Source organism: Diabrotica virgifera, chromosome 6 (assembly GCF_917563875.1).
Source record: "Diabrotica virgifera virgifera chromosome 6, PGI_DIABVI_V3a".
In the NCBI taxonomy this organism is placed as follows: domain Eukaryota; kingdom Metazoa; phylum Arthropoda; class Insecta; order Coleoptera; family Chrysomelidae; genus Diabrotica; species Diabrotica virgifera.
Genome location: NC_065448.1, coordinates 13278650 through 13305352, shown reverse-complemented (window position 1 = coordinate 13305352; position 26703 = coordinate 13278650). Strand labels below are relative to the sequence as shown.

The following is a 26703-nucleotide window of genomic DNA, read 5'->3' as shown; positions in this document are numbered from 1 at the left end:
ATTTGGCCAATATTAAAAAATTTTTAGTAAATTTTAGCATTATGAGTACATTAAAATATTTTAAATCAAATCGGTATTGTTCTGTTCCTCGATTGAATGTTTGTCTCTTAGACAAGGAAAAAAGAGAGGACGGGTAACACTCATTTAAAACACACGTTCCAAAAGTGAAGCCAGTAAGCCAGTTTTTGGTTTGTTTGTCACCAGAAACATGGCCGTCACGTCAAAAATAACAATGGGTTGCCAGTGGTGGGTATTCGTTGAAGGTTAAAATTTCATAAAAAATAAAGTAAATAATCATCTAAAATTCGTAATAAAAACATATGTATGTATTGAAACATATGTACGTAATATGAGCAACTTAATAAAACATTTACCGTACACAAATTCTTCATTTTAAATACATTTCATGTTTTTATTTTAAATACTCAATGCATAACAATACCCCAAAGATACGTCGATGATCAAAATCTCTGGTGTCAGTTTGGCTTCACTTTTGGTCATAGTCCTCTCTCTTTCCTTGTCTAAGGTTTGTCTAGTACCATTTATATCGGCCATTTTCCTGCATTCGACCTGCCCTCTTTGTCTAAGTATGGTATATTCCGTTTCAATTTAAATCGCGAATAATGATTGTTATTCATCTTCTTGTCTTGGCTTGGAGTTTCACCAAGGAATATAGCATAGACGCAATATGAGTTTATATTCGTTGTTTTCACTCTAGCTTCATGAAAGTCAACTGATAATAGTTATTTTTAGCAAGACATTATTCTAATCCATCGTATAGTCACGACTTTTTCTGTTTTGCCTTAAAAACTTCCATTTGAGCTTTATCTGGACATGTAAGAGATTATCTATTATCTAATGTCAAATTTATAGCATTTGACACGATTTTAGCAACTTCGGTGAAAGAGGCATGTGTCCAAGCATCTAGGGTCTCGTTCTTTGCTAGAAAATATGACTACCTACCTAAATTTTTTCATAGGAAAAGATAACAGTGACCATTTGTACCACACTGTCCCTTGGCAGCTGGTTAAATGTAAATTGTGACTCTGATGAAGAGATAATAACTAGGATCGAAATATCACGGAAGGCTTTTATGATCTGGAAGCCAGTTTTATGTAACAGAAACCTGTTGAAGAATATTCGAGAGAAGGTTCTGCAATGTTATGTGTGGTCTATTCTATTGTATGGTTTTGAGACATGGACGTTAAAAACCACAATGCTAAACAAATTAGAAGCATTTGAATTGTGGTTATATCGACGAATCCCAAATATATCGTGGGTTGCGCACACTTCAAAATGAAAATGTTTTTCAAATGATGAATTCAGAACGTCTGCTCATAAGCATCATAATGAGGAGAAAAACAGAATACTTCGGTTATATAATTCGAGGACCTAAATACCATCTGCTTCGCCTTATAATACAAGGAAAAGTGGAGGGAAAGAGATGGATTGGTCGAAAGAAGCTTTCATGGCTGCGTAATATTAGACAATGGCGTGGCTGCTCAGTAGAAGAATTATTTCGCGCAGCAGCCGATAGAGAGAGGTTTCATGAAATTGTAAACATGATGACAGCCAACGTCTTAATACAGACACGGCACCTAAAGAAGAAGTCCCTTGTATTTGAATCTTCTTTCTTCTCACAACGTAGTTTTCCTCATTGGTTCGATTGTCTGTCTCAGTTCAGATTTTTATCTTTGGATCTCATAAAAGTTTCATGAATTATCTTTCCGATCGTTTCTAGTTTGTTTGATATCTTTTGGTATTATTTACGTTTAACATTATTCTGTCTTTCATTAAAACCCTTTCCACGACCTCTAAAAAGCCAACTGGTTCACCAGATTTAAATTTTTGTGACCTCTCGCAATTTAACTGCATTTTTTGATATCTCGTTAATTATTTTTAGGGGGTGCATCTGCAACTACGCATATACTATTAAACAATATAAAATATAGAACTGTACATGTGCATAATAATTGTCATCTGGCAATGGTTCTCTTGTTGCTCCTATTTGCGTTTTGTTAATATTTATCTTCATTTCGATCTCACTGAGTAGTACTTCTTTCCATATTCATTCTAAAGTTCTTTTTCAATTTTTGCAATTAACACCAAATCGTCAACAAATACTCCTCCCGAGATTTTTATACCTACCCTACATTCAGCTTTTTTACTTCTTGGACTGTCTTTGTTAATAATTCGTCCATAAATATTAGAAATGGTATTGCTCCTCCCCGTCTGCAACCTCCATTTATTGTAAAGGTATCTGATGTTGAATTATTGTTAATTAGGGCATTGTTGTTCACATTGTATATTTTTTTATTATTAGAAACTTGTTGTCCATTCCTTTTTGTCTTAGTGTTTTTCAGTTTCTGTCTCGGTACCTTATCGAAGTCTTTTTCTATGTCAAGATATGCTGTGTACCTATATTTTCTTTTTCTCTTGCAGCGCTTTTTGTGTTATTTAGAGTTTAGAGTAAATATATGATCCTGTATACTAATACCACTTTGTGCTTCGTCTAATGTGTATCCTAACATTATTAGTAATCTTCTTTTTTGAGCTTCTACATGTACATGGCAAAGTCAATCCTTGGTGGTTATTACATCTGCTTTTTTGTATGGGTACTAGTGTTCCAATATTCCGCGATGTCTTTCATTTTTCCTTATTGTATTAACGTATATAACTTATAAAAATTATATGTTAAAAAAAAAGTAATAATTTATCTTTTGTTTATTAGTTTTTGTTTAGTTGCTGTTATTTGTTTATTAGAATTGTTTACAATTTGTAGTTTTCATAATTAGTAGTAGATTAGGGCTATTGTTAATTAGTCAAATAGAAAAAATTCTTAAAATAATAATATTGTAATAAACTACTGTAATCCCATCAGGAAACGACCTGGATTAGTCACAAGAGGCCAGGTCAATTGTATAGTACTATAAATAAATAAATAAATAAATAAATATTGTATTAACGTATGGTCCTAAGGTTTTGGGAAAAATTTCACCTGAACTGATTGAGAAGCAAAATTTAGCAAAGAAGGCCATGGAATTGAAATGTCATCAGTTATTGACATTTAATAAACAAAGCAGAATATTTTGGTTTGTCTTCTTCTTCTTCTTCTTGTAATAGGACTATGTCCTGTTTCTTCTGTTACAGTCTTTGCTGCGATCCGGAGCTCCAACTCTCGTACCATCGTTTTTTGGGTCTTCCTATGGGTCGCTTGGTGTTGGGCTTCTGTGTTTTCGCCCATTGCGCCATATGTTCAGGGTCCATCCGATCTACGTGGTCCCTCCACATGCGTCGTCGCGCTCTTGTCCATCTCACTACGTCCTGAACGCCTAGCTCTCTCAATGTGTCTTCGTTTCGTACTCTATCTCTGAGTGTGATACCTCTTATGGATCTTAGGGTTTTCATCTCTGTTGTTCTCATTATCTGTTTGGTCTTTGCTGTCTCGGCCCTTGTCTCAGCTGCGTATGTCAGTACGGGTCTAACACATGTCTTATAAATGCGGACTTTGCTTTCGGTGCTCATATATTTATTCCGCCAGATTATATCCCTCAGGAAACCAGATATTCTCGCTGCTTTCATTGCCTGCTGTTTTGATTCTTGCCACAGATGCCTGTCGCTAGATATTTCCACACCTAAGTATCTGCAATCCATTACCTGTTCGATTATATGGTCGTCCACTACTAACTTACATCTAATTGGGTTCCTGGATATTACCATCGATTGGGTTTTCTCTTTGGATAGTGTCAGGTTATACTTTTCGGCGGTTATTTTGAATTTTTGTAGTAGGCGTTTTAAGTCATCTTCGTTTTCGGCTATTAAGATTGCATCATCTGCGTAGCAAAGTATTCTCATGGTTCGGTTACCCATTTTGTATCCCTGATTCATTATGTTAACACTACCTATAACTTCATCCATTATTAAATTAAATAGGCATGGACTGAGGCTGTCCCCTTGTCTAATGCCTGCATTGATTTTGATTTCTTCCGTGAGCCCGTGTGTGGTTTTAATTCGTGTTTTGTTGGATCTATTGAGCTCTTTGATTATGTTTCTATACCTCTGACCTATGTTTTTCTTTTCAAGGATACTGAGCACGTCCTTTAATCGTACTCTGTCGAATGCTTGTTTCAGATCTACAAAGCATGTGAACATGGGCTTGTCGAATTCTATTGATTTCTCAACTAATTGTCGCATTATGAAAATAGCGTCTATTGTAGATCTGTTTGGGCGAAAACCCTATTGTTCTTCCGATACACCGGCTTTCTTATATATTTTTTGGGATAGAATTTTTGTCAATAGTTTTGATGTAGAATTGAGTAGTGTAATTCCTCGGTAGTTCGTAGGATCTGTCTTTACGCCTTTCTTGTAGATGGGTATTGTTATATTGTTTGGTTTGTGCTCTGCAAAATGCCTTATAAAATTGATATTCGTCGAGGTGTTTATAATATGGTTGGGCCAATGTCGAAACGAGATATTGTTAATATTTATCGAGATCAAAACATAAGCAAATCGACAATTTATCGCATAATCAGAGAATGTGAAGAAGGGATACCATGTGTTAACTTGCGTAAAAGTGGCCGACCGCGGATCTTGAACCATATAAGAGAGGCAAGACTGATTGAAGCAGCTAAGAACAAAATTGGGGTCTCACAGCGAAAACTCTCCAGAAGATTTCATGTTGGGAAGACTACAGTATACAGGACCCTATCGAGTAATAATATTATCTACCGGAAAAGAAGGAAAGCTCCAAAATACACAGAGGATCAATTAGAGAGAATTCCGAGATGTTGCCGCGCGTCAAGGCGAGTGCATTTCGTCAACAAGTTGATCGTGATGGACGATGAAAAATATTTTACTTTGTCAAACTCTGAGATGAAGGGTAACGATGGGTTTTACACGAACGAGTACGAAAATGTACCTGATGAAATAAAATTCAAAAGTAAGAAAAAAATTGAGGACAAAATTTTGGTATAGTGTGCAATTTCTGAGGCTGGCTTTATCTCACAGCCCTACATTGGTCATTGGCGGATCCAGGGGAGGGTGATGGGGGCGATCGGCCCCCCTCTCAAACCAAGTTATATAATAAGATTATAAAAACATTCATTTATTCAATGATTTTTCATAGAAAATTAGCCAATCGGCCCCCCTCCTGACGATGCTGGATCTTGCTGTATCCGCCACTGACATTGGTGTTGTTCGAGGCGAAGCCTTAAACGCAAATATTTATATTCAAAGATGTCTCTCTAAATTGCTTCAGTTTGTGAACACACATCATGCAAATGATCAAATAGTCTTTTGGCCAGATCTTGCTTCATGTCATTACGCGAGGATCACAAGGGACTGGTACGAAACTAACAACATTACCTTTGTACCGAAACCAGACAATCCCCCCAACCTACCTCAGGCTCGTCCAATTGAAGAGTTCTGGGCAATATTAAGTCGGAAAGTCTATAATAACGGATCGGAAGCACAAAATCAGGAACAGTTAAGACGCCGCATATATACAAAAATTAGAGAAATTGACGCCGAGGTCGTCCAAAGGATGATGCAACGTGTCAGGGGAATTATTAGGCAAATCGAAAATAATGGTCCCTTTTCTGTCTTTTGAATTTTGATTTATAATAAGGATAGTTAAGTTAAATTGTTGAATAATTTAATAAAAATATAAGATTATTGTGGTCAGAGTTATATGCTTTTGAAATTTTTCCCAAAACTTTAGGACCATACGTTAATCATTTTTAGTAATATTTTTCCTCGATTTTTCGCATGTTTTTAAATGTCTGTTGTTACGTATTCTATTCACTCCATGAGTTTTTCCATACTTCAACCTTTTTATTGCTTCTTCTAGTTCTTCCTCGTTTATTGAGTTTTCTGTGTTAACTTGCCATATACTATTTTGTTAATTAATGTCAATTTGGTTTATATCCATTAATAATTCATTAAAGTGTTGGTTTCATCGTTTAACTATTTGTTTTGTTTCTATTATTAATTCTCCATTTTTATCTTTAAATTTCCTGTTTTTTGTGTTCATATCGCTTTCAAGGTTGTGTGGAATAGCTTTTGCTATCTTCTTCCATTTTATCTCCGAAGTTTTCCCAATTATCTCTCTTTCTGCTGTTACTAATATTTTTATCTTTTTTCTTTCATTTTTATAGTTATTGTAATTCCCGTATGTTTTATCTTTGAAATAGGCAGCGACCATGTAATGGTCGCTATTTGTGTTTCCATTTTTACTCATCCTTGTTCTTTTGTCGTGGTCTTTGATATTGCTTACTTACTGTCATAATTTTTACAAGAATTATTATTTAAAGTAGATCAAACTTTTCTGATTGGCAAATCTTCCTAGGACCTTTAACCGGCCAGCTAAAACACCAGATTTTGTTATGTTTAATCTGCCGAAAATCCGGCGCCTTTCTTCCAATCTCCCTCATTATTTTTGGCTTCAAACACTTGAATAAATCCTAAAACGGGTAGTTTTTCACAACATTTATTAAAACACTTTTTTTCTCTAATATTTTTCTACATTTTATATATAAATCATTTACAATTCAATAAGTAATAATCAATATGGAACGTAATAATAATAATATAATAATAAAATACAATGGTTGCCTTTTAAAATAAATATCATAAATATGTAAACCATATTTATTATAAATAGATACTGACGTCTTCGAATCTAAAAACAGATTCGCCAATTTATTGCGACAATGTTGCCACATTCATGTTGCCATGTGTAGTGGATTCAGATTAAGATTTTTTGACGTGTTTAATGCCTTTTTAGACCAGTAATAAAAATATGAGACTAAAGAAAGAGAATACAATGTGCGAGAAAACAAACATGTACATTTTGGTAATCTTTTTTAAGAAATATATGCACTTTTGTGAACATGTAAAATTTATTACATTTTTAAGTAAAAGATCCGGCAACACTGGTGATGTTACTATGACGTCACGGTATATTTACAGCAAGCAAGGTTTACCACTGCCATGTTGTTTAAGTGATCCCTGTTGAGCTGGCCTCCCCACCTTGCACAAATTAAAAAACAAATAGCTCTAAATTACGAGCTATTATTTAAAAGCTTTCATATCCCGCAGATTAAAAATGTTGTGCTCGTTACAATGGGCAAGAATTTAATATTATTTGTGTTAGGGCTAAGTCCCAGTACTCCCAGTACTTACAAATAGAGATATTAAATCGATCTTTTCGGTAGAATTACGAGCAATTTATGACCTTTCGAAGTTATATAGTTTCGATTTTTGAGCTCATCCCCTATACTCTCAAATAACCCTTTAATTTATTCAACTCAAGAGAAAAATTAAAATATATCGTATCGGGGATATAATTCGTATAGCGTATAGATTCTAAGAATAAACTCTTCATAATAAATTCTAATAAATAATACGTCCATTTCGATTATTGAGCTACAACCTCTTCGCAAGAAAACCTCCCCATCTTCCAGGTTCAAGAGAAAGTTGTACCTAAAATGAATAAAATTAATTATTTTGCGACTACCTTTCGTTTACTAATTTATGAGCTCCGAATTAATTTAGACATAAATTACTATTCTAAAAGTATAACTTATAATTTTTTCGTACAGCAGGAATATAAAATATTCCTACAAAAGAAATTGCAATTCAATAATCTAAATGCGCATATTTTGCGAGCTCATAAATTACTAAACGATATGAAGTCGCAAAATAATTAATTTTATTCATTTTAAGTACAACTCCCTCTTAAGCCGGGAATATGGGGAGGTTTTCTTGCGAAGGGGTTATAGCTCAATACTTGAAATGCGCGTATTTTAAGAGTTTATACTTAGAATCTATACGCTATACGAATTGTATCAGCGATACGATATATTTTAATTTTTCTCAACATTTTTCTTGAGTTAAATCGATTAAAGGGTTATTTGGGGGTTAAGAGGATGAGCTCAAAAATCAAAACTATATCAATTTGAAAGCTCATAAATAGGTCGCAATTCTGCCGCAAAGATCGATTCAATATGTCTATTTTTAAGTAGTGGGGGGGGGGGGCTGAGCCCCCCACAAAAAAATGCCAGTATAACGGGCTCAAAAATTTTTTAATCTGCGGGATATAAAAGCTCATAAATAGCTCGTAATTTAGTGCTATTTGTTTTTTATTTTTTTCAAGGTGAGGGGCAAGTTCAACAGGGGTATTCAAGTGATATTTTTTAGATTCAATCTAATAACGTCGTTTAAAAAGAAGTCCTAAAAATTCTCTTGACTCAACAACTTTTATATACAGATAACAATACGTACAAAGAAAACTTGTAAAGATAATATTGTTAAAAAACTCTCAGCACTTTATATAAGTAAAGTAAAACGAAGATTGTATGGGAATTCATCAATTCTAGGGTCGAGAAACGCTGAACGGAAAGGTGTGATGGAACGTGGCGTGACACGCCTTGAGAATCAACGCAACGTGAAATAGCGTTATTTCCCGCAGAATTTGTGATTGACAATCTTTTTGCTGGGAGCAAACCCTCTATTTATGGCCGGCCTGGATCGGCGCGAAGTGTTCCATCGTTTGTCGGTAAATGAGCACGGTTCAAAGGAAGTCAGAAACTGAATAGACCCCTCCAAGTCGGCTAGCGGCTGGTACAGTTATTGCCGTGGTAATTTTGTGGTCTAACCACTTGTGTTGGAATTTTTATCATTGTATGAATTATCCAATTTACTAAACGGAACAAACATGGTCCGATTGATTTTATCAAAAAGTAAAAATGTAATAATTTCACGGTAACGTGTGGTGCCAACCAAGAGTGTTACGGCACGCTCCATTGGATCCCGGCTAAAGATTTTCGATATTTGAATAGGGCGAAACATTTACTGCTCTGTCCTTCCGGATCAGAAGAGTAGCATACTAGTTAAAAAATAATGTTGGAATTGAAGGATAAAATATGTAATGTTAAAAAGTATAGTTGCTACATAAATTTACTAGCCCAGAGAAATGGGGTTTTTCTCGTGACACTGACCCATCCAGGCAAACGAGTTTTTGAGTAGTTTAGAACTCGATGTTTCCTGAAGTCGATTTTTTGGATAATTAGTTACTAACAAACTAAGGTTGGTTGGATAACTATGCTAAAGCTTTTGATTGTGTAAATCACGACATCTTGATTAAAAAACTAAATTTCTATGGAATTCGAGGTATTTCTTTGAATTGGTTCCAATCCTACTTGAATAATAGGAAACAACTAGTTAGAGCAAATGATACTGACTCTAGTCTCAAAAACATTGTATGTGGAGTACCACAAGGATCAGTATTGGGTCCTCTTCTGTTCCTTATCTTTATAAATGACATCACTAACTTAAAAATCAATGGGAAATTTTTTCTTTTTGCTGATGATACCAGTATCACTTGGAGCAACTCAACTATTGCATCTCTTCATGAAACTATAACTTCGGATCTACTGACGATAAAGACCTGGCCTGACTCTAATTTACTCTATTTTACCGTAGATAAAACAGTAGCATTATCCTATAAAGGAGCTATTCAACCTTTGCCTCTTAATAATAGCCAGATCAGTACCGTTGATTCTGTAAAATTTCTTGGTATTTTTTAGACAGAAACCTCAAATGGTCCCTTCATATCGATTCGTAGAGTAAGAAACTCTCCTCAGCTTGCTATGCAATAAGATTATCTCAAGGGAACTCAATTTAGCATCTTCTAAAATAACATATTTTTCGTTGTGCGAGTCTCATCTTCGATATGGTCTTCCTTTTTGGGGTTCTAGTACAGCTGCTCAATTTGATGTTATTTTTAAATTGCAAAAAAAGAGCAATAATATATCTGTTTGGCCTCAGAAGATCTACACATTGCATAAGTTAGTTCAGAGATCACGGAATTTTAACACTTCCATCTTTATATATCCTAGAAACGGTTTGTTTAATTCGTAAACACCTTCATGTCTTTCCAGCAAGGCTCAATTATATTTACTCCACCAGAAATTCAATATTTGATATTTATTTACCGATCCCATCCACAGAGTTAGTAAAGAAATCTATATTATATTCCGCAAAAAAACTTTACAACCATCTCCTGTTACAACTTAAATCTGCAACATCTTTCCGGAAGTTCCGTAAAATGACAAAAGCCTATCTATCTACAAGACCATATTATTCAATAGAAGAATTTCTTAATAAATAACTAAGAAAATTGGGTTTCATATGCAGTAGCTTAAACTTGTCAGTTCCTAATGTTCTATTTTATTTGTTGTAAGTATATACGCATATTGACGATTTTTCTAATTTTAGTAAATTGCAGTTGTCATTTGTTATTGATATTATTTTTCTTTTGACTGTATGGAAGCTTTGTCCATAAAATTGTAAAAATTTTCGGTGACAAAGCATATTTCTATTCTAAGGTTTAAAAAACGGCCAATTTTCGTTTTTTTCGTGAAAAGTGGAGCATTTGAAACAAATTTAACACTAAGAAACTTGAACGTCATATAAAAACCTTTAAAACGAACTTTTTTAAATGTGGAGTCATCACCTTCCTATAGTCTCAGAATCCGCATGGCTTGCATTTTTAGAAACATGTGCTATTAGATTAAAAACTTGAATTTTTTTCTAACAGTTGTCGCTAGGACATCCATGCCATTCGTGCCATCCGTGGCAAGAGGAGTATTATTCTAGTTCATTCAGAGAGAAGAGCATATGGTCTCCTGATGAGGGGCAAAGAAGCACCGAAACCGGTAAAGATTCTTGCTGTACTCTCTGATTGAACTAGAAATATAATGCGACTTCGGTTTCGGGTTTCAACGAAACTCTGCAACTCGAAATTTTGCTCTGCAACTCTATGTGAGTCTTGGCCGCGTTTACTATTTCCCTCCATTGTTGTCGGTTCTGAGCAGCTATTTCCCATTGCTGTACTCCCATTTTGCGTAGATCACTGGATACTGCGTCCTTCAATCTCTTTCTTGGGCGACCAACTGACCTTTTTCCATCGGGCCTTTCCCAGAATGTGGCGTTCAGAAGTCTTTCGTCACTTGATCTTAGCGCGTGACTTACCCATCTTATTCTGTTTGCTTTAATGTAGCATACTATGTTTTCATCTCCATATATTGTTTGGAGTTCATCATTGTGTCTTCTTCTCCATTCTCCTGTTGTCTCTTCTCTGCAAGTCCCATAGATAGTCCGCAGTATCTTTCTTTCAAGTACCAGTAATTTTGTCGTTTCCCTCTGATTCAGAGTCCATGTTTCGCTTCCATACGTTATTGTAGGACGAATTATTGTCTTATATACTCTTATTTTTGCTGGTCTTGAGAGTATTTTTGATTTAAGTAGGGTCCTTAATGAGTAATATGCCCTGTTTCCTGCAATGATCGTGGCTGTCAAGTCCTTTTCATATTTATTTTCAGATGTTATGATCGCTCCCAGGTACTTAAATTCTTTGACGACTTCAAAATTGTATTCATTAATTGTACGTTTTGTCTAACCCTTGGTCTTGGGTTCTTCGTAGCCACTATGTACTTGGTCATGTCCTCGTTGACCTTAAGACCAACTTCCTTGGCTCCGTTCTCAATAGGGTGAAAGCTTCTTTTGCATCTCTGGTGGATTGTGCAATTGTGTCACGTCATCCGCAAAGGCTAATAGTATTTTTGATCCTTGGGCGGCAAATCCGTTTGTCAGTTGTGGCTGAGCTTTCCTTACTGCATGTTCCAGTGCGAAGTCAAACAGCAGGAGGGCGAGAGGATCTCCTTGTCTAAGCCCGGTGTCAATGAGGAATTCCTCCGACGTGGTGCTGCCAATTCTGATTCGTGCGGAAACGTTCTCCGTGCCCACCTTTGCTAATCGTACCAGCTTTCCAGGTACTCCCATTTTCTACCATAGTCTCCCACAATGCTTCTCTGCTAACAGAATCGTAAGCTTGTTTAAAAACCACGAAGATTTCAACGAAATTGAAAATGATTATTCATTTTTAATTTATATTTCTACTCTATTTGGAGTACTACGGGAACCATACTCATTGGAAATTTACCGCCTGAGCAGATGGGGCGTGAATTATAAATATGTAGTAAAATTCCATCATCTTCCTATAGTCTCAGAATCCGCATGGCTTGCACTTTTGAAAGCCTCAGATGGTGTAACCAGAGAAGGTTTTCCATTGTTTTTAATCTGGTAGGATATAAAATGGTATTTTAAATATCATTTCATGTGCTATTAAATTAAAAACATAAAAATATCACAAGTAAAAATTCCTGTAACTGGCTGTATACCATAAATCACAAAAAATAAAAACCTTATCTTGTAAAAGGTATATTTAAAATCCCTAAAAAGGGATCAGTATATCACAACAAAACGTTTTCGGAATCAATATTCCATCATCAGTGTTATCACCTAAAATAAGTAAACTCTATAAGTAAAACAAACGTGAGGTTAAATTTTGACAAAGGTAAAAAAGTGAATAGATAGTTATACTTACAGGTTTACATGCTTTAAGCCACCAAAATATACGGGTAAAAACCCTTGAGTTGTTTTTAAACAGTTGAGGTTACATTATATTATCCGATTTTAAAGAATGTTAAAAATATTTCCAGATTAACCCCTGGCATCAGATGACATCAACCATCCATATTGGTTGGAAAATTTGTAGGTAGGACCTTACATGGCAGAGTTTAGGTGACAACTGAACCGGAATGGCTCTCTGAACGGTGTCAGCACTAGATTATCAATGTGCCTTGACAGACTGTAATAATATGTGTAGTTACTTCAGCCCTGAGGGGCTGAATGTGTGAGCTGATGTGATGCCAGGGGTTAATCTGGAAATATTTTTAACATTCTTTAAAATCGGATAATATAATGTAACCTCAACTGTTTAAAGACAACTCAAGGGTCTTTACCCGTATATTTTGGTGGCTTAAAGCATGTAAACCTGTAAGTATAACTATCTATTCACTTTTTTTCCTTTGTCAAAATTTAACCTCACGTTTGCTTTACTTATAGAGTTATAGTTATTTTAAGTGATAACACTGATGATGGAATATTGATTCCGAAAACGTTTTGTTGTAATATAGCCCTTTTTAGGGATTTTAAATAAACCTTTTACAAAAACATAAACTTTTTTCTAGTAGATGTCGCTAGGCCATCCATGCCATTTCGTTCGTTGCAATCCGTGACGGCACGAGGAGTATTATCCTACTTCATTCAGAGAAAAGAGCATATATGGATCTCCTTATGAGAAGCTAAGAAGCCCCGAAACCGGTAGAGATTCTTGCTGTACTCTCTGATTGAACTAGAAATATAATGCGACTGCGGTTTCGGGTTGCAACGATATTGAAAATGTTTATTCATTTTGAATGAAAATTAATTCGTTTATAACTAATTAAATTTAAAAAATCGACTGCAGGAAACATGATTATATTATGGAGATCCACAGTACTCAAAATAACTATCGTTAGCCTGGAGGGGGCAGTGTAACAAACAGGGTTGCTTTTTTTGCCTATTTCCCTGAACTAAACTTACAATGTAGCGTTACCACATAAAACTAAGGGTGGATGTAGAGGTGATGAACTGTCATACAATTGTGATACTGGTATGTATAATCATTAACTTTATGCTGAGACAGTTTCTACCATAGATTTCTTAATAATTTCGCCGAAGTTTTCGTCGCATTCTTCATTGGTACTGGTCGAATTATCGTTACCCTTCTCCAAGTTATTCGCCGAACATTCCGAGTTCAAACTACTGAACTCTCCCTCGTAACTTGAATAGCCTCCATATCTCCCGTTTAACAACTCAGAGAACGACTCTATCTTGCTATTGCTTGCAACAGGATTGAGATTAGTGTATTGGTTTTCCTTAGATTCGGGGAAGTTGTGATCCGTATTGAAGTTCTCGTAGGTTTGATGGAAGGCGCCATCTAGGGGTTTCTGGCTGAACTCCGGGACGTACATGCCCCCGTAGGGAGTGAACATCGGAGGAAACTCGCTGAAGGTCTGCTGGTAGGGCTGAGGGTATTGATTTTGGTGGCCAGGGACGTAATTGCCGAATCCCACGCCGGAGAAGTGGAACGCCTGGCCGTGGAACGGCTGTTTGCGTTCCTCTTGGTTTCCCTCCTCGCTGTAGCAATTTTCTCTAAAAGAAACACGATAAATTGTTAGTATTTTACGTTATATTTGGTTTTTATATAATATCAGCAATACACAAAAAGTATATTCCAAATTTTAAATTTATTACAATATAGAATACAAGTAGACCAGGGCTCATCTGTAAAAATATTAGCACATTTGGACGTTGAGAGGTGGCTCAATTTTTTTTGCAGAAATTGGTTGAAAATAAATCAAATAATAATATTTGAGTTATCCTCCCTCTCAAAAAGGTCCGGAACATTGTTTAAATAATCAAAAAGTCAAAAAATTAAGGAAAAATTCGATTTTTTTCTTCGTTTTTTGATTATAACTAATAAAGTATTCATTTTCGAGAAAAGTTGTACTGACATAAAAGTTGCGTAATTAAATTTCCTATAATATGGAATTGGTTAAGAATTTAAAAAATACTCATCCTTGTTGCAAAATAGCAATAATTGCGAAAAAGACATACAAAAAGAAGTATTCGCATTTTACGTTTTTCAACCATTTATGCTACACTTAGGACCTTCATGTTTAACCCAGAAAAACTATATAATACAGTAAAATAATAATGTAAATTTCACTACGATCGGTTTAATAGATTTTGCAAAATAAATTTTGCATCCAGCTTTCGCAAAAAAAATTCATTTTTTCAAATTGTTACAGGACTGAAAATAAAGCAGATAACAAGTTGAATTTTTTTTTGCGTATTGAAGTGTACTGTACCTTTCATTTTCAATTTTGCAAAATTAAAATCAATTAACTACCACGGCGTCAGGAATTTTTTTAAATAAACCTTCATTATTGGTGCTAAGCGCAGGACAGCGGATAGTTTGCTCTATTCCAATGACCTTTGATAATGATTGATACATTTTAATTTTTATTACATTTCAGTATAAATAAATAAATTTGTTTATTGCGAAATAAAAACACATACTCTATCCTTTGAAATAACACTTTTATTAGCAAAAACTCGATTGTTTATATATTTTAACTTAAAGAATAAAAGTTTATTATTTTTAAACATATGCAATTGTTTAAACAATATTTCACAAACAATAATAAAATTAGTTTGATATTTGTGGAATTGAAATATTAAAATACAACAAAATATAGAGTAAGAAAATAATATATTAGATAAAGATTAGAAGAAATTTTGGTGGAAATAAACTTGTGTGAATCGAACTGTTGTTTGTTGTGTTAAAATTAGAGTTCTAAAACCGCTGTCCTGCGCGTAGCACCAAAAATTAATGTTTATTTAAAAAATTTTCTGACGCCGTGGTAATTAATCGATTTTAATTTTGCAAATTGCAAATGAAAGGTACAGTACACTTCTATAAGCAAAAAAAAATTCAACTTGCTATCTGCTTTGTTTTCAGTCCTGTAACATTTTGAAAAAATGAATTTTTTTTGCGAAAGCTGGATTGCAAAATTTATTTTGCAAAATCTATTGAACCGATCTTAATAAAATTTGCAGTATTGTTTTACTGAATCATAAAGTTTTTCTGGGTGAAATATGAAGGTCCTAAGTATAGCATAAATGGTTTAAAAACGTAAAATTCGAATACTTGTTTTTGTATTGTGTTTTCGCAATTATTGCTATTTTGCAACAAGGATGACTATTTTTAAAATTTTTTACCAATTCTATATTGTAGGAAATTTAGTTACCCAACTTTTATGTCAGTAAAACTTTTCTCGAAAATGAATACTTTTACAGTTATAATCAAAAAACGAAAAAGAAAATCGAATTTTTCCTTAATTTTTTGACATTTTGATTATTTAAACAATGTTCCGGACCTTCTTGAGAGGGAGGATAACTCAAATATTATTATTTGATTTATTTTCAAGCAGTTTCTGCAAAAAAATTGAGTCAACTCTCAACGTCCATCTCAAAACAGATGCGCCCTGGACTAAAGTGTTAGCATTCATTTTGAATCTGGTATCATTGTCAAATAAAACAAACTAGGACATTTTAACGAAATAGGCAAAATGTTGCCCCCGTTAAAATAGGTAAAATGTAATAGTTTTCATTCGCAGAATTTAATTATTTTAATTTTTTACGTTCTATGTGATTAAAAAATCAAACTCAGCGCTATTTTAGCCCACCTCCTCCGGCCTCTTAAAACGAATTTTTTTCGTTTTATTTTTTTTCCGTTGGTATGCATATGCATCAACTTAAAAATTTCAGAAAATTCACACGCATACTTGAGGATTTTACAAAAGTTGTCTATTTTTTATAACATTTTTTTTTTCGAAAAAAGCAAGCGTATAAATTATTTTTGGAACTCTAATTTTATTTATTTTGTTTATTTTGTCAAAAAATATATTTTTCATTTTTTCCAGATTTTTTCGTCTTCAAAAAAGACTTAAAAACCCGAAAAACTTTTTTAGAATGTCTATTTTCTAGACTTCAAAATAGATCAAATCAATGTTTTTTTATATATTATACAGAGTGAGTTTTATGTATAAAAACCCTCAATTATCTCGGTAACGACTAGCACGATTTTTATAAATTTTGGTGGGTAGAGGTTTTCTAATGCAGCCGATATTATAGTGATTATTTCATTCATAGGAGATTCTGACCAATAGAAAGCTACAGAAATCTAAATTAAACTGATAATTTTTGATAATTTCCCGTCGTCAAGTATATTACGTCAAATGCCCTTCGTTGCTACGAAAAAATACATTCCGTGACATTAATGACAATAATGTTTTAAAACTTATAAAAATTATTGACTTTCAACCGTCAAATATGTATAACAACTGTGTGTTTAATTGTACTAATTTGTATTTACATAAATAAATTACAATAAAATTTTGGTTTTGAACAGTTTTAGTCATGAAATAATCGCAACAAATTGCACTCGATCTCTAAAATTAATATAGAATTTTTGCCCTTGTGACACTTTGACATAATTAAAATTAAAACTGTCAAAGTGTCACTCGGGAAAAATTCAATAATTTTAGAGCTCTTGTGCAATTACTACTGATAATTACATTGTTATCAGATCTTCCGTTTTTCTGGAAATCTAATGAACTTTCCTATTTCAAATGGAACTCCTGTATATTTTTTGGGTTTTGAAGTCCTTAAGAAATACTGATTATTTTTCATAATCTAAATACCATTGTTTCGAAGTTATTGCTACATTTATTAAAAAAAAAATTAAACAAATTATAAAAATCAACTTTTTCGGCCCGTGTAAACATTATTTTACGTTCTTTGGATCATTGGGAACAAAAATGGTCTTTTATAATTTTTCTCTAAAGTTAATCGTTTTCGTGTTATAAACAATTTAAAACTGAAAAAAATCGAATAACGACGATTTTCAAGGTTCAAAAATAAAAAATATTATTTTTGAAACTGTGGAATACCCAAATTCAAGCTAAACCCTTCTTCTAGGGACTAGCTATAAAATTTTTTGACACGTTTCATTCTAAAAGATTGCTTTTTAATAATTGTTAATGAAGCGCATATGAGAGGACGGGCGATCGGGCTGCATTAACAACTAAAAAACAATATTTTAGAATGAAACAAGCTCAAATTACTTATTGGTAACTGATAAAATAAGGCTTGAACTTGAATTTGTGTACTTCTCAGTTTCAAAAATAATATTTTTGATTTGTGTTTTTGAACCTTGAAAATAGTCATTATGCCATTTTTTCAGTTTATTACAAAAGAACTTTTTTGTTCCCAATGGTCCAAAGAACGTAAAATAATATCTACCCTGGCCGAAAAAATTGATTTTTATAATTTGTTTAAATTTTTTTTTTAAATAATGTAGCAATAACTCCGAAATTATGGCCCTTAGGTATAGGGAATATAACATGAAAAATAATCAGTATTTCTTAAGGACTTCAAAACGCAAAAAATATATAGTGTGTTCCATTTGAAATAAGAAAGTTAATTGGATTTTAAGAAAAACGGAAGATTTGACACCTATGTAATTATCACTATAATATCGGCCGCCCTAGAAAACCCCTACCCACCAAAGTCTATAAAAATTGTGGAAGCCGTTTCCGAGATAATTGAGGGTTTCCATACATAAAACTCACTCTGTATATAATTTGATGTAAGTGAGTCCTTTAGGATAATAAAAAATTATTGAAATGAGTGAAAATAATTTCGACCAAGTCATTCTCCGTTAGAGGACAGTCTAACCACACTCCGCTACAAATATTTTAATATCTGCAGTTATTTTTCGTTTCGTTATGGTGCTATTCAATCTTCTTGTAAAGCCTCTTTGACAAGGGATAGATTCCGAAACACCAGGTGTCAGGGGATGACAAGAGACTCGAATTGAATCAAAACGAAACGATTATTTTGTTTTGTTTAAATTATTGGTCGAAACACCTTTAAACCCCCAAAAAACATATTTTTTCAAGATTTTTAAGGGTTTTTGAGGAGTTATTTTTTGAGATCGATAGCTTTCTAAATGAATGTGTCTGCAATTCGTATTCAAAAAATATATGAAAAAGAATATTTTCCGGCCCCAAAAACAAATATCCTCAAATACAACCATCGTTTATACGAAGAACCTTTCAAGGGTTATTCGAGGGGTTGTTACTTAACTTTTTTTAAATTTCATACATCATTAAACCGAATAGTTTCAAAAATTTTATAAAATAACATGAAACCTATATTTCTACATATTCAGAGAAGCCACAGATTTCTGGAAACTCGAGAAAAACTTTTGAGATCTTGAAAAAAATCTCGAATATTTTAATAAATCATTTTGATGGTAGATAGTATTTATACACTTCCATTTATTCTAAAACAATACGCGCTACTTAATAGTGGCTCAAGGTGGTAAAATCCTCCAAAACACTTGGAAATCGGGTTCTTCGCATATTTAACCCTGCTGTCCCGTTCGAGTCAACTACACAAATGTACTGTTCGGGTCAATATGACCCAACTATGCTTTACGCTCCTTAATCGAAATAAAATAAGCTAATGTTGATAAACAAAACTTTATTAACAAGAAATTATGGTTAGTTAAACAAAAATTATGTTGTTAATATAATTTAAACCTTATTAACAAAAAACAAAGGTATCTTTTTCTTCCAAAAAACCTAGTAACAAATATCTACAAAAATTAAATTCAGTTTACGACTGGGACAGTAATAAAAAGAATGGATTTTACAAATATGTTTATGATATATACAACATAATAGTTAGTCTTGTTATCGTTTTTAGGGCAAGTTTACAGCGTGCTCGTTTAGCAGGCGGAGTTTGATTGTCCATAGACGGTTCACTAGCATTTCCATCTTGTCTACTTGTTTCTGTTCGTGTCCTTTTTACCAGTTCGTGAAACCATTTAGTTATTGGTATATTTTTTCGGGAAATGATGACTGGTTTAATTAGTTTTTTCCCCAATTCCTCAAGAAAAATTCGCCGTTTTGTCAGTTTATTGGTATTCCATTGGATATTTATTGATGCCCATAACACGAACGCGTTGTAGGCAGAAATGTACAGCAGATTATAAAAAAACAATCATTGGCCAGTGATTTACCTCTTCTCACACGTATACGTGCCAACAAGCTAATCTAGAATATCAACTGCTCCCTTATTGGAATTGTAATCTAAAATAATTTGGGGCTTTTTCATTTGATGAAAGTGATGCATGATGCATCGATTTATGATGCAAAGTACTCATAAGAACAACATTTTTATTATTTTTAGGAATATTGTCAACAACAGTGGTATCTTGCGTGAAACAAAAAAGACGAGCTATGAACTTATTTATTCGCGATTTTTGCTGAAAGCTCCGGTTTATTTTACTGATAGTCCCCGGAATTGTATCTACTGTGTTTTAGAATGAATTGTCCTTAATTTTAAGATGTAAAAAAGTTATTACACGTAATATTGTGGCCTTCCAAGTCACTACTCAAGTCACACATCACACGCATTACTGTATAGATCTGCAATTTTAGAGCATAAGAAGTTTTGCTGTTCATAATTACATAAAAATCAAACTTGTGTGCCATATTTCGCTGGTTTGCTTGAAATGTACCATTTGAAGGGAGAGCGGCCTCTAAAGGCAACTAGTTGCTTATCGACTGTAACATTTTCATCAGGGTTAAAAAATTTTGGTACATTTTCAACCTATGTTTCCTAAATTTCACATATTGCAGCAAGTTTACCAAAACGTCTCCTATCCTTTCTAGTAGTTTTGTTATCAAAACGTATTACTTGCAAACTTTTTGTAAATATATCAAGCGACATTTTTGATTGAAATATATTACGACCCGTTTCTTCATTCTACAAACTTTTAGTGTATTCGCCATGGGCCTTATAAACTCGAGCTAAAACTAAACGACCAAGGTATTCTTGGAAACCAACTTTATTCATGTCTTTCCAGTTGGTTCCAAAGACTTGCTGTCCGTCCATATTGGTCATATTTATAATTTGGTTTGCAACATCGTCCAGCTATACTACAGTTTATTTTACAAGTTCTAGCTTGCAGAAACCTGTTTTTATTTAGAGACATATCCGGCTGACAGACACACAGGTACTGCCAATATAGAATACTTCCAACTAAACACACATACACAGGTAATTTTTAACGGTTTAAATATGCGGGTCATATTGACCCGAACGTACCCTAGGTAACAATTTCATTTTTATCAAAAAAATCAGGAAGTTGATTGTTTATCTCATATGCAATAGAAAGACCTCATATTAGTGAATAAAGTCACGAAACACCAAATCGTTACTGTGCGTAATAATTTGTAAAATAAGAAATGAATTATTTTTTGGGTCAAATAGACCCGAACAGGACAGCAGGGTTAAAGAAATCTCTAGCTTCTCTAAATGTGGCAAATATAGGTCTCATGTTATTTATAAATGATTAATTTTCACTAATTGCATAATCTAGTATTGCACACAGTAGTTTTACTGTTTCTGAGGTCGCTTTTATGTGATGTTAGGTTAGTCTGCCTATTAGATTTCTAGATGTATGACCAATGTACGACGTATCACAATTTTCGCATGGTATTTTGTAAACTACATTTTGAGCTTTCCATAATGCTAACAGGTATTTTGGTTGTTGTATACAATGATGCCAGTGCTTTTATATTTTTAGTTGTAATTTTAATTTTAAGTAGTGTTAAATTTAATGGACGAACCTAATATTGTAATCTTTTCTGCTTCTTTTATACAATGTTTTGTCTTCTTAATTTCATAGTATCTACTAATAAAATTATTATAAACTTATTTTACAACTAACAAGCAATTTGTAATATCATCGTTGCGTCAGTGTATATCATTTGCAATTATTATCTTTCAACCAACATGCATTTGATTTTGATAGCGTGAACTCTTAACACAAAAGATAAAATGATAACATAATAGATAAGCAAAATGAACAAATAAAAAATCAAATCAACATTCAAAGAATGCAAACGGTTGTCAGGAATTTTACTAACAATGTTTCTCAATACAATCAAATTCCGTTTCAAAGGAATTACATGTCTAGGTGAGCATCAGAATTACATGCCGCATCTCTTTTCGCGTTATTTGCAATTTTTTGTTGAAAAAATGCCTTAATTAGTGATTTTTGGGATTTCTTTATTGGTTTTTTTATTAATTTTTAAACCTTTAAGTACAAGTAAGAATATTTTGGCAAGGATAAAAATAGGTGTTCTACAGTGGCGGCTCGTCAGAGGAGGCAAGGGAGGCTTAGCATCCCCATAAATTTTTTACACACGCTACACTATTTTGTTTATCTTGAATCACGAAAAACAACAAGCACTCTCACTATTATACAACGTGTAAATTCCATATTATCACTAAATATCCATACGCACGGAGCATTAGCATTAGAACGCATGATTGCATCTCAGTTTTTTATTACTATTGTAGGCAGGACCCTGGGTTGTCCCGAGGTGCATGAACGGAGCCGAGAAGCCGACCAGCCTCCGTTGCTATTGCTCAGCGCAGCCTAGCAGGCGTTTAAGGAGACCCGGTCTCCTAACAGTGGCATCTATGGTGCCATCAAACGCTGCCCGGAGATTTACCAACGGAGGCTAACTAGCTTCTCGGCTCCGTTGCGTGCATCTCGGGACAACGAATTTTAGAGTACTGACTAAAAATAATGAAAAAACTAAAAGTGCGAATTTTGTTATGAAATTTGGTATGTGGGGCTAGAATAATATTTGGAACAACTTGTTCAAATAACTTTTCCCGATATCTGTAACGCCAAGCAAAATATCGGTAATTTATCGTGTTTTTGGATTCGCAGTAGTCCGCGTTTAGAATTAAAAAATTCAGTTGAGTATCTTAAAAAATGTGAACCTTCAACCTATATGGACAGCAACACTTCAAATCTGTATTTATTTTGATATGCATATCTACTCACAAAGATGGAATTGTTAACAAATAAACGACACAAACATTGGTATTAAACTTTTACAATTAGACTAACTATTTATAAATTGTTCTATTATGAAATTATGAATTATAATGATATTATGAAATGTAAATAAAAAATGGTCAAAAAAATGGTGCTTCAAATTACATTTTTTTTGCGCATTTTTTTGGTAATGCAAATTTGTGTAGATAGTTTACAGTTAGGTAAAGTCTCCCCTATTGTAAAAATCACGAGCCGCCACTGGTGTTCTATCTTTCCGAAAACATGGACCCAAATATTTCTGATGTGCCTTTCGAGCAGTCTACCGCTAAGCGTGTACAGCGATACAAGACAAAATTTGATGTTGTTAGTAAGATTTTTGGCCTAGAAGTTATACTACTGTTTCGCCCTTTCCTTGTCCACGCGCAGAGCCGCCGCTAAAGTGTTGGCCGCCCGTGTGCAACTTAATATTTGCCGCCCCCTTCCAACACTTCAGTCGTTTCACCATAGGTGTACTAGCATTTAAAGAAATGTGCAGGAGACCGTAACGCGTATATGAATAATAATAATTGCTCTGATAGCAAGTACTACAAAAACTGAAGTATCAGCTTTTCATCTAAACAACAAGTTGGCAAACAGAGAATTGCGAGTGTATTTTAATAACAAGCTGTTAAAACACAATAAATACCCGAAATACCTTGGGGTTACTCTAGACAGAACGCTCACATTCAGAGAACATCTGACGAAAACAGCAGCAAAATTGAAAACACGCAACAATATAATACAGAAACTCTGCGGCACTACATGGGGGTCCACAGCATCAACATTAAGATCCTCTGCTCTTGGCCTGATATATCCGGTGGCAGAATACTGTGCTCCAGTGTGGCTAAATAGCAGGCATACCCACCTGGTCGACACCCAACTAAACCGTACTATGCGTATGATAACAGGCACAATTAAGCCCACCCCTACAATGTGGCTACCTACCCTTAGTAATATAGCACCACCCAACCTACGCCGCGAACATACATTGGTTAAAGAATATAACAAAATAATGGACAGTCGCCAGCTTCTAGTCCACAACGACATCCCCGATATTCTTGGAAACCGTCTCCGATCCAGGTTACCCCCTCTACAATCTGCTCAAGCGCTGCAGCAATCCAACTTTGACTTAAATACCCGATGGAGAGAAGATTGGGAAAGTAGGACAGATCCGCATTACCATAGTCTACCGGACATCATAGGGAAACCTGGCGAATTTGAACGTCCCCGTAAGATTTGGGCAGCCCTTAATCGAATTCGAACAAACTGTGGAAGATGCGCCGACTCCCTCCACAGATGGGGTAAACTCCCCTCGCCTTCTTGTGACTGCGGCGCTGCAAGACGGGCGATCAGTCACATTGTTCAGGACTGCTTACGCAGAGCATACACAGGCGACCCTATAGACTTTGTAATGGCAACCGAAGGGTCAATCGAATATATAAAAAAATTGGATATCTGTTTGTGATGCATTGTATAATGCATAAATCTAAATATATTCTGTGATATACTTAAGCCATACGCTAAATAAAAAAAAATAAATTGCTCTGATCTCGACGTTACTTTTAGACCTGGATACCGCGTATCAAAAAAGTTATTATTATGTCAATAATAATATACAGAAATGCAATCTTGCACTAATACCTACATGTGTAAGTTTTGTTTACAAGACTACTTACAACATTTGGCATGCTTAATGGTTTACTAATATATTTAAATATATAATCCTGGATCCCGCCTACCAAAAAAAGTTGATTAATAGCAAGCTGAAAATTTGTTAATAGCTTAACGGTGTCTAGTCGGACAAACTTTGATGTATGGGAACACTGGAACAGGGGAAGTTTTAATTGTGGAACAAGTTAAAAATTTGGAACGTCAGACTACGAAAACGTTCCATGTTTTTTGTCGGATGTAACTTCCAATTAATTTGTTACCATTTCATTAAACTCTCACGCAAAAATCAGACTGGTGTTTATCACCAACGGGCATTTTAATGAGTGGAACACGAAGAACATGTCAAATGACAGGAATCATGTTGGTTAGTAATAGCAGTCTGATTTTTGCATGAGAGTTTAATGAAAGGGTAACAAATCAATTGGATGTTCTGTCCGACAAAATACATGGGACGTTTTCGTAATCTGACGTTCCAAATTTTTAAACTGTTCCATAATTAAAAGTACGTTCCGTACATCAAAGTTTGCCCGACTAGACACTGTTAAGCTATTAACAAATTTTCAGCTTGCTAATAATCAACTTTTTTTGGTACGTGGGATCCAGGCTTATTTGAAATACAGTAGTGTGCAAAAGAAACGGGCAAAATCGTTTATCAAAAGCGAGTCTGAAATCATCAAATTCTCAACTTAGACTGAACTATAACCTATCTATAACCATACATAAGCATAAAGGAACAATATTATAACAGAGCAACCATCGAGTAATAAAAAATATTTTTTTAAACCATCGAGTAATAAAAAAGACTTCTTTATTACTCAATGAGAGCAACTTAACAAGCACTTATCCAAATTCTCGGAAAGTATCCTATTGTTGTATCGTACTCTCTTAACAAATCATAAATGTTCAGAACTTGAAAAAATCGCATATGGACCACGTAGATAAAAATGTCTTAAAATCCGAAAGCCGCCAGCCACTTTGAATTAAAAAGCATTCCCGGAACTACTTTATGACTACAGCTGCAAAAGGGCAGTTCATATATAACATTTTCTGCCATTTTTGTTTAGATTGTTTGGAATATTAGAGTTTATAGAGATATCTGAATCATTACTATTTAATTTTTTGAATTTATTTTCGTTTAAAAAAAGGTATTATCATCAGTGGCCTGCTTTTGGCCGCCCCTATAACCGGCCGCCCGTGTGCGATGCACACTTTGCACACATGGTAGCGGCGGCCCTGTCCACACGGTCCCATTACATACAAATAATGATGTCTCCTATCTTCGTGGATATAGCTGTTTTTTTTTGCTTTTTGAATTTTACTTGTTATTGATGTGCAGTCCTCAACTACTGAAAATGTCACAACAACAAAATAGTCTAAAAACCAGGACTGTTTCGTGTAATGGGAATTTCTTATAAACAATTCAATTGTTTAACTGGTTATAACTCGTTATCTGACAAATATAAATAATTTTTACAAAATGCAATTTGTTCCTTAAAGAAAACCTGCAAAATATATTATTATTATAGAATAATATTTCGATTGTAATTAAGGCCATCGGTACATAATTCGCAAATATTTTACGGCTATTCCTACTTTTTCTGTCTTTACACGGCGAATTACGTGTAATAAAATTCACACTGGTATGGATATGTACACATTACTAGAATGTCATTATACTTGAAAATGTCATCATTAACTTAAAGAGATGGCTTTTGAATGTTCTTGGATAACTGTTATTTGTATAATTGCAAATTATTAATTCAGTTAATAAATGTGATAATTTTTTCACTAACTACCTATGTATTCAGTAATCGTAATAATTTATATGTACAACAAAAACTAATACTCGATCGAGAAAAGAGGAAAAGTGTTAAAGTGATTTTTTAATAATATATTGTTACTATGGAACGCTTACAATTTTGAACATCTTTAACAACAAAATACTTGGATCACAGAATATATTATCCTGATGTATTCTCTGCTTGGATCTTCTACAAATAATACACAATAAATAACTTTTTATTAAGTTCACGTCTTAAATCAATTATTTATCAAATACACTATAATATCAATATTATTTAATCAACAACTCAAAATATTCCCGATGCCATGTCAAATATTTAAAATTGTCACTGATTGTCACTGTCTGACTGACAATATTCTATTCAACTGAGTGCGTTGTAAGACAAAGATATATTTGGAAAATATTACCACGGACATTGTGTTCATTTTTTCCGAATCCTGAAAAAACCAAAAAATATTTTTGAAAAATTTAAACGCAGAATGAAAGACTAAATTATTACCGAGGGACGAAAGTCCCTTAGAATAAATAAAAAGTTTATTTTGAATGAGATATTTGAAATAAAAAATCACAATAAATTTTCTCTTAGTTTTTCACCCCTGTCACTTATTAAAATAAACATTATAGAAGTTCTCAGGGACTTTCGGCCCTCGCTAATAACGTAATATTTCATTCTGCGTTTAAATTTTTCAAAAATACTGTTTTCTCAGGATTCGAAAAAAATGAATCCGCATTTGAATAGCATTGC

General features: G+C 33.9%; 2 protein-coding genes across 4 annotated transcripts in view; one reads left to right on the top strand and one right to left on the bottom strand.

The window, feature by feature from the left end:
* Positions 1-5155: 5155 nt before the first annotated feature.
* LOC114335816 (uncharacterized) lies at positions 5156-5608 on the top strand. Its single transcript, XM_028286105.2, has one exon. It carries the CDS (start codon positions 5156-5158, stop codon positions 5606-5608), a length of 453 nt encoding a protein of 150 aa, XP_028141906.2.
* Positions 5609-6471: 863 nt separating this feature from the next.
* The window catches only part of LOC114335810 (cysteine/serine-rich nuclear protein 1), a 194161-nt gene continuing 173929 nt past the window's right edge, over positions 6472-26703 (bottom strand). For all 3 annotated transcript variants that reach the window (XM_050653364.1, XM_028286100.2, XM_028286099.2), the window contains exon 4: positions 6472-14100. In XM_050653364.1, the coding sequence (XP_050509321.1) occupies positions 13578-14100 (523 nt within the window). In that variant the 3' untranslated portion in view covers positions 6472-13577. The remainder of the gene's footprint in view (positions 14101-26703) is intronic.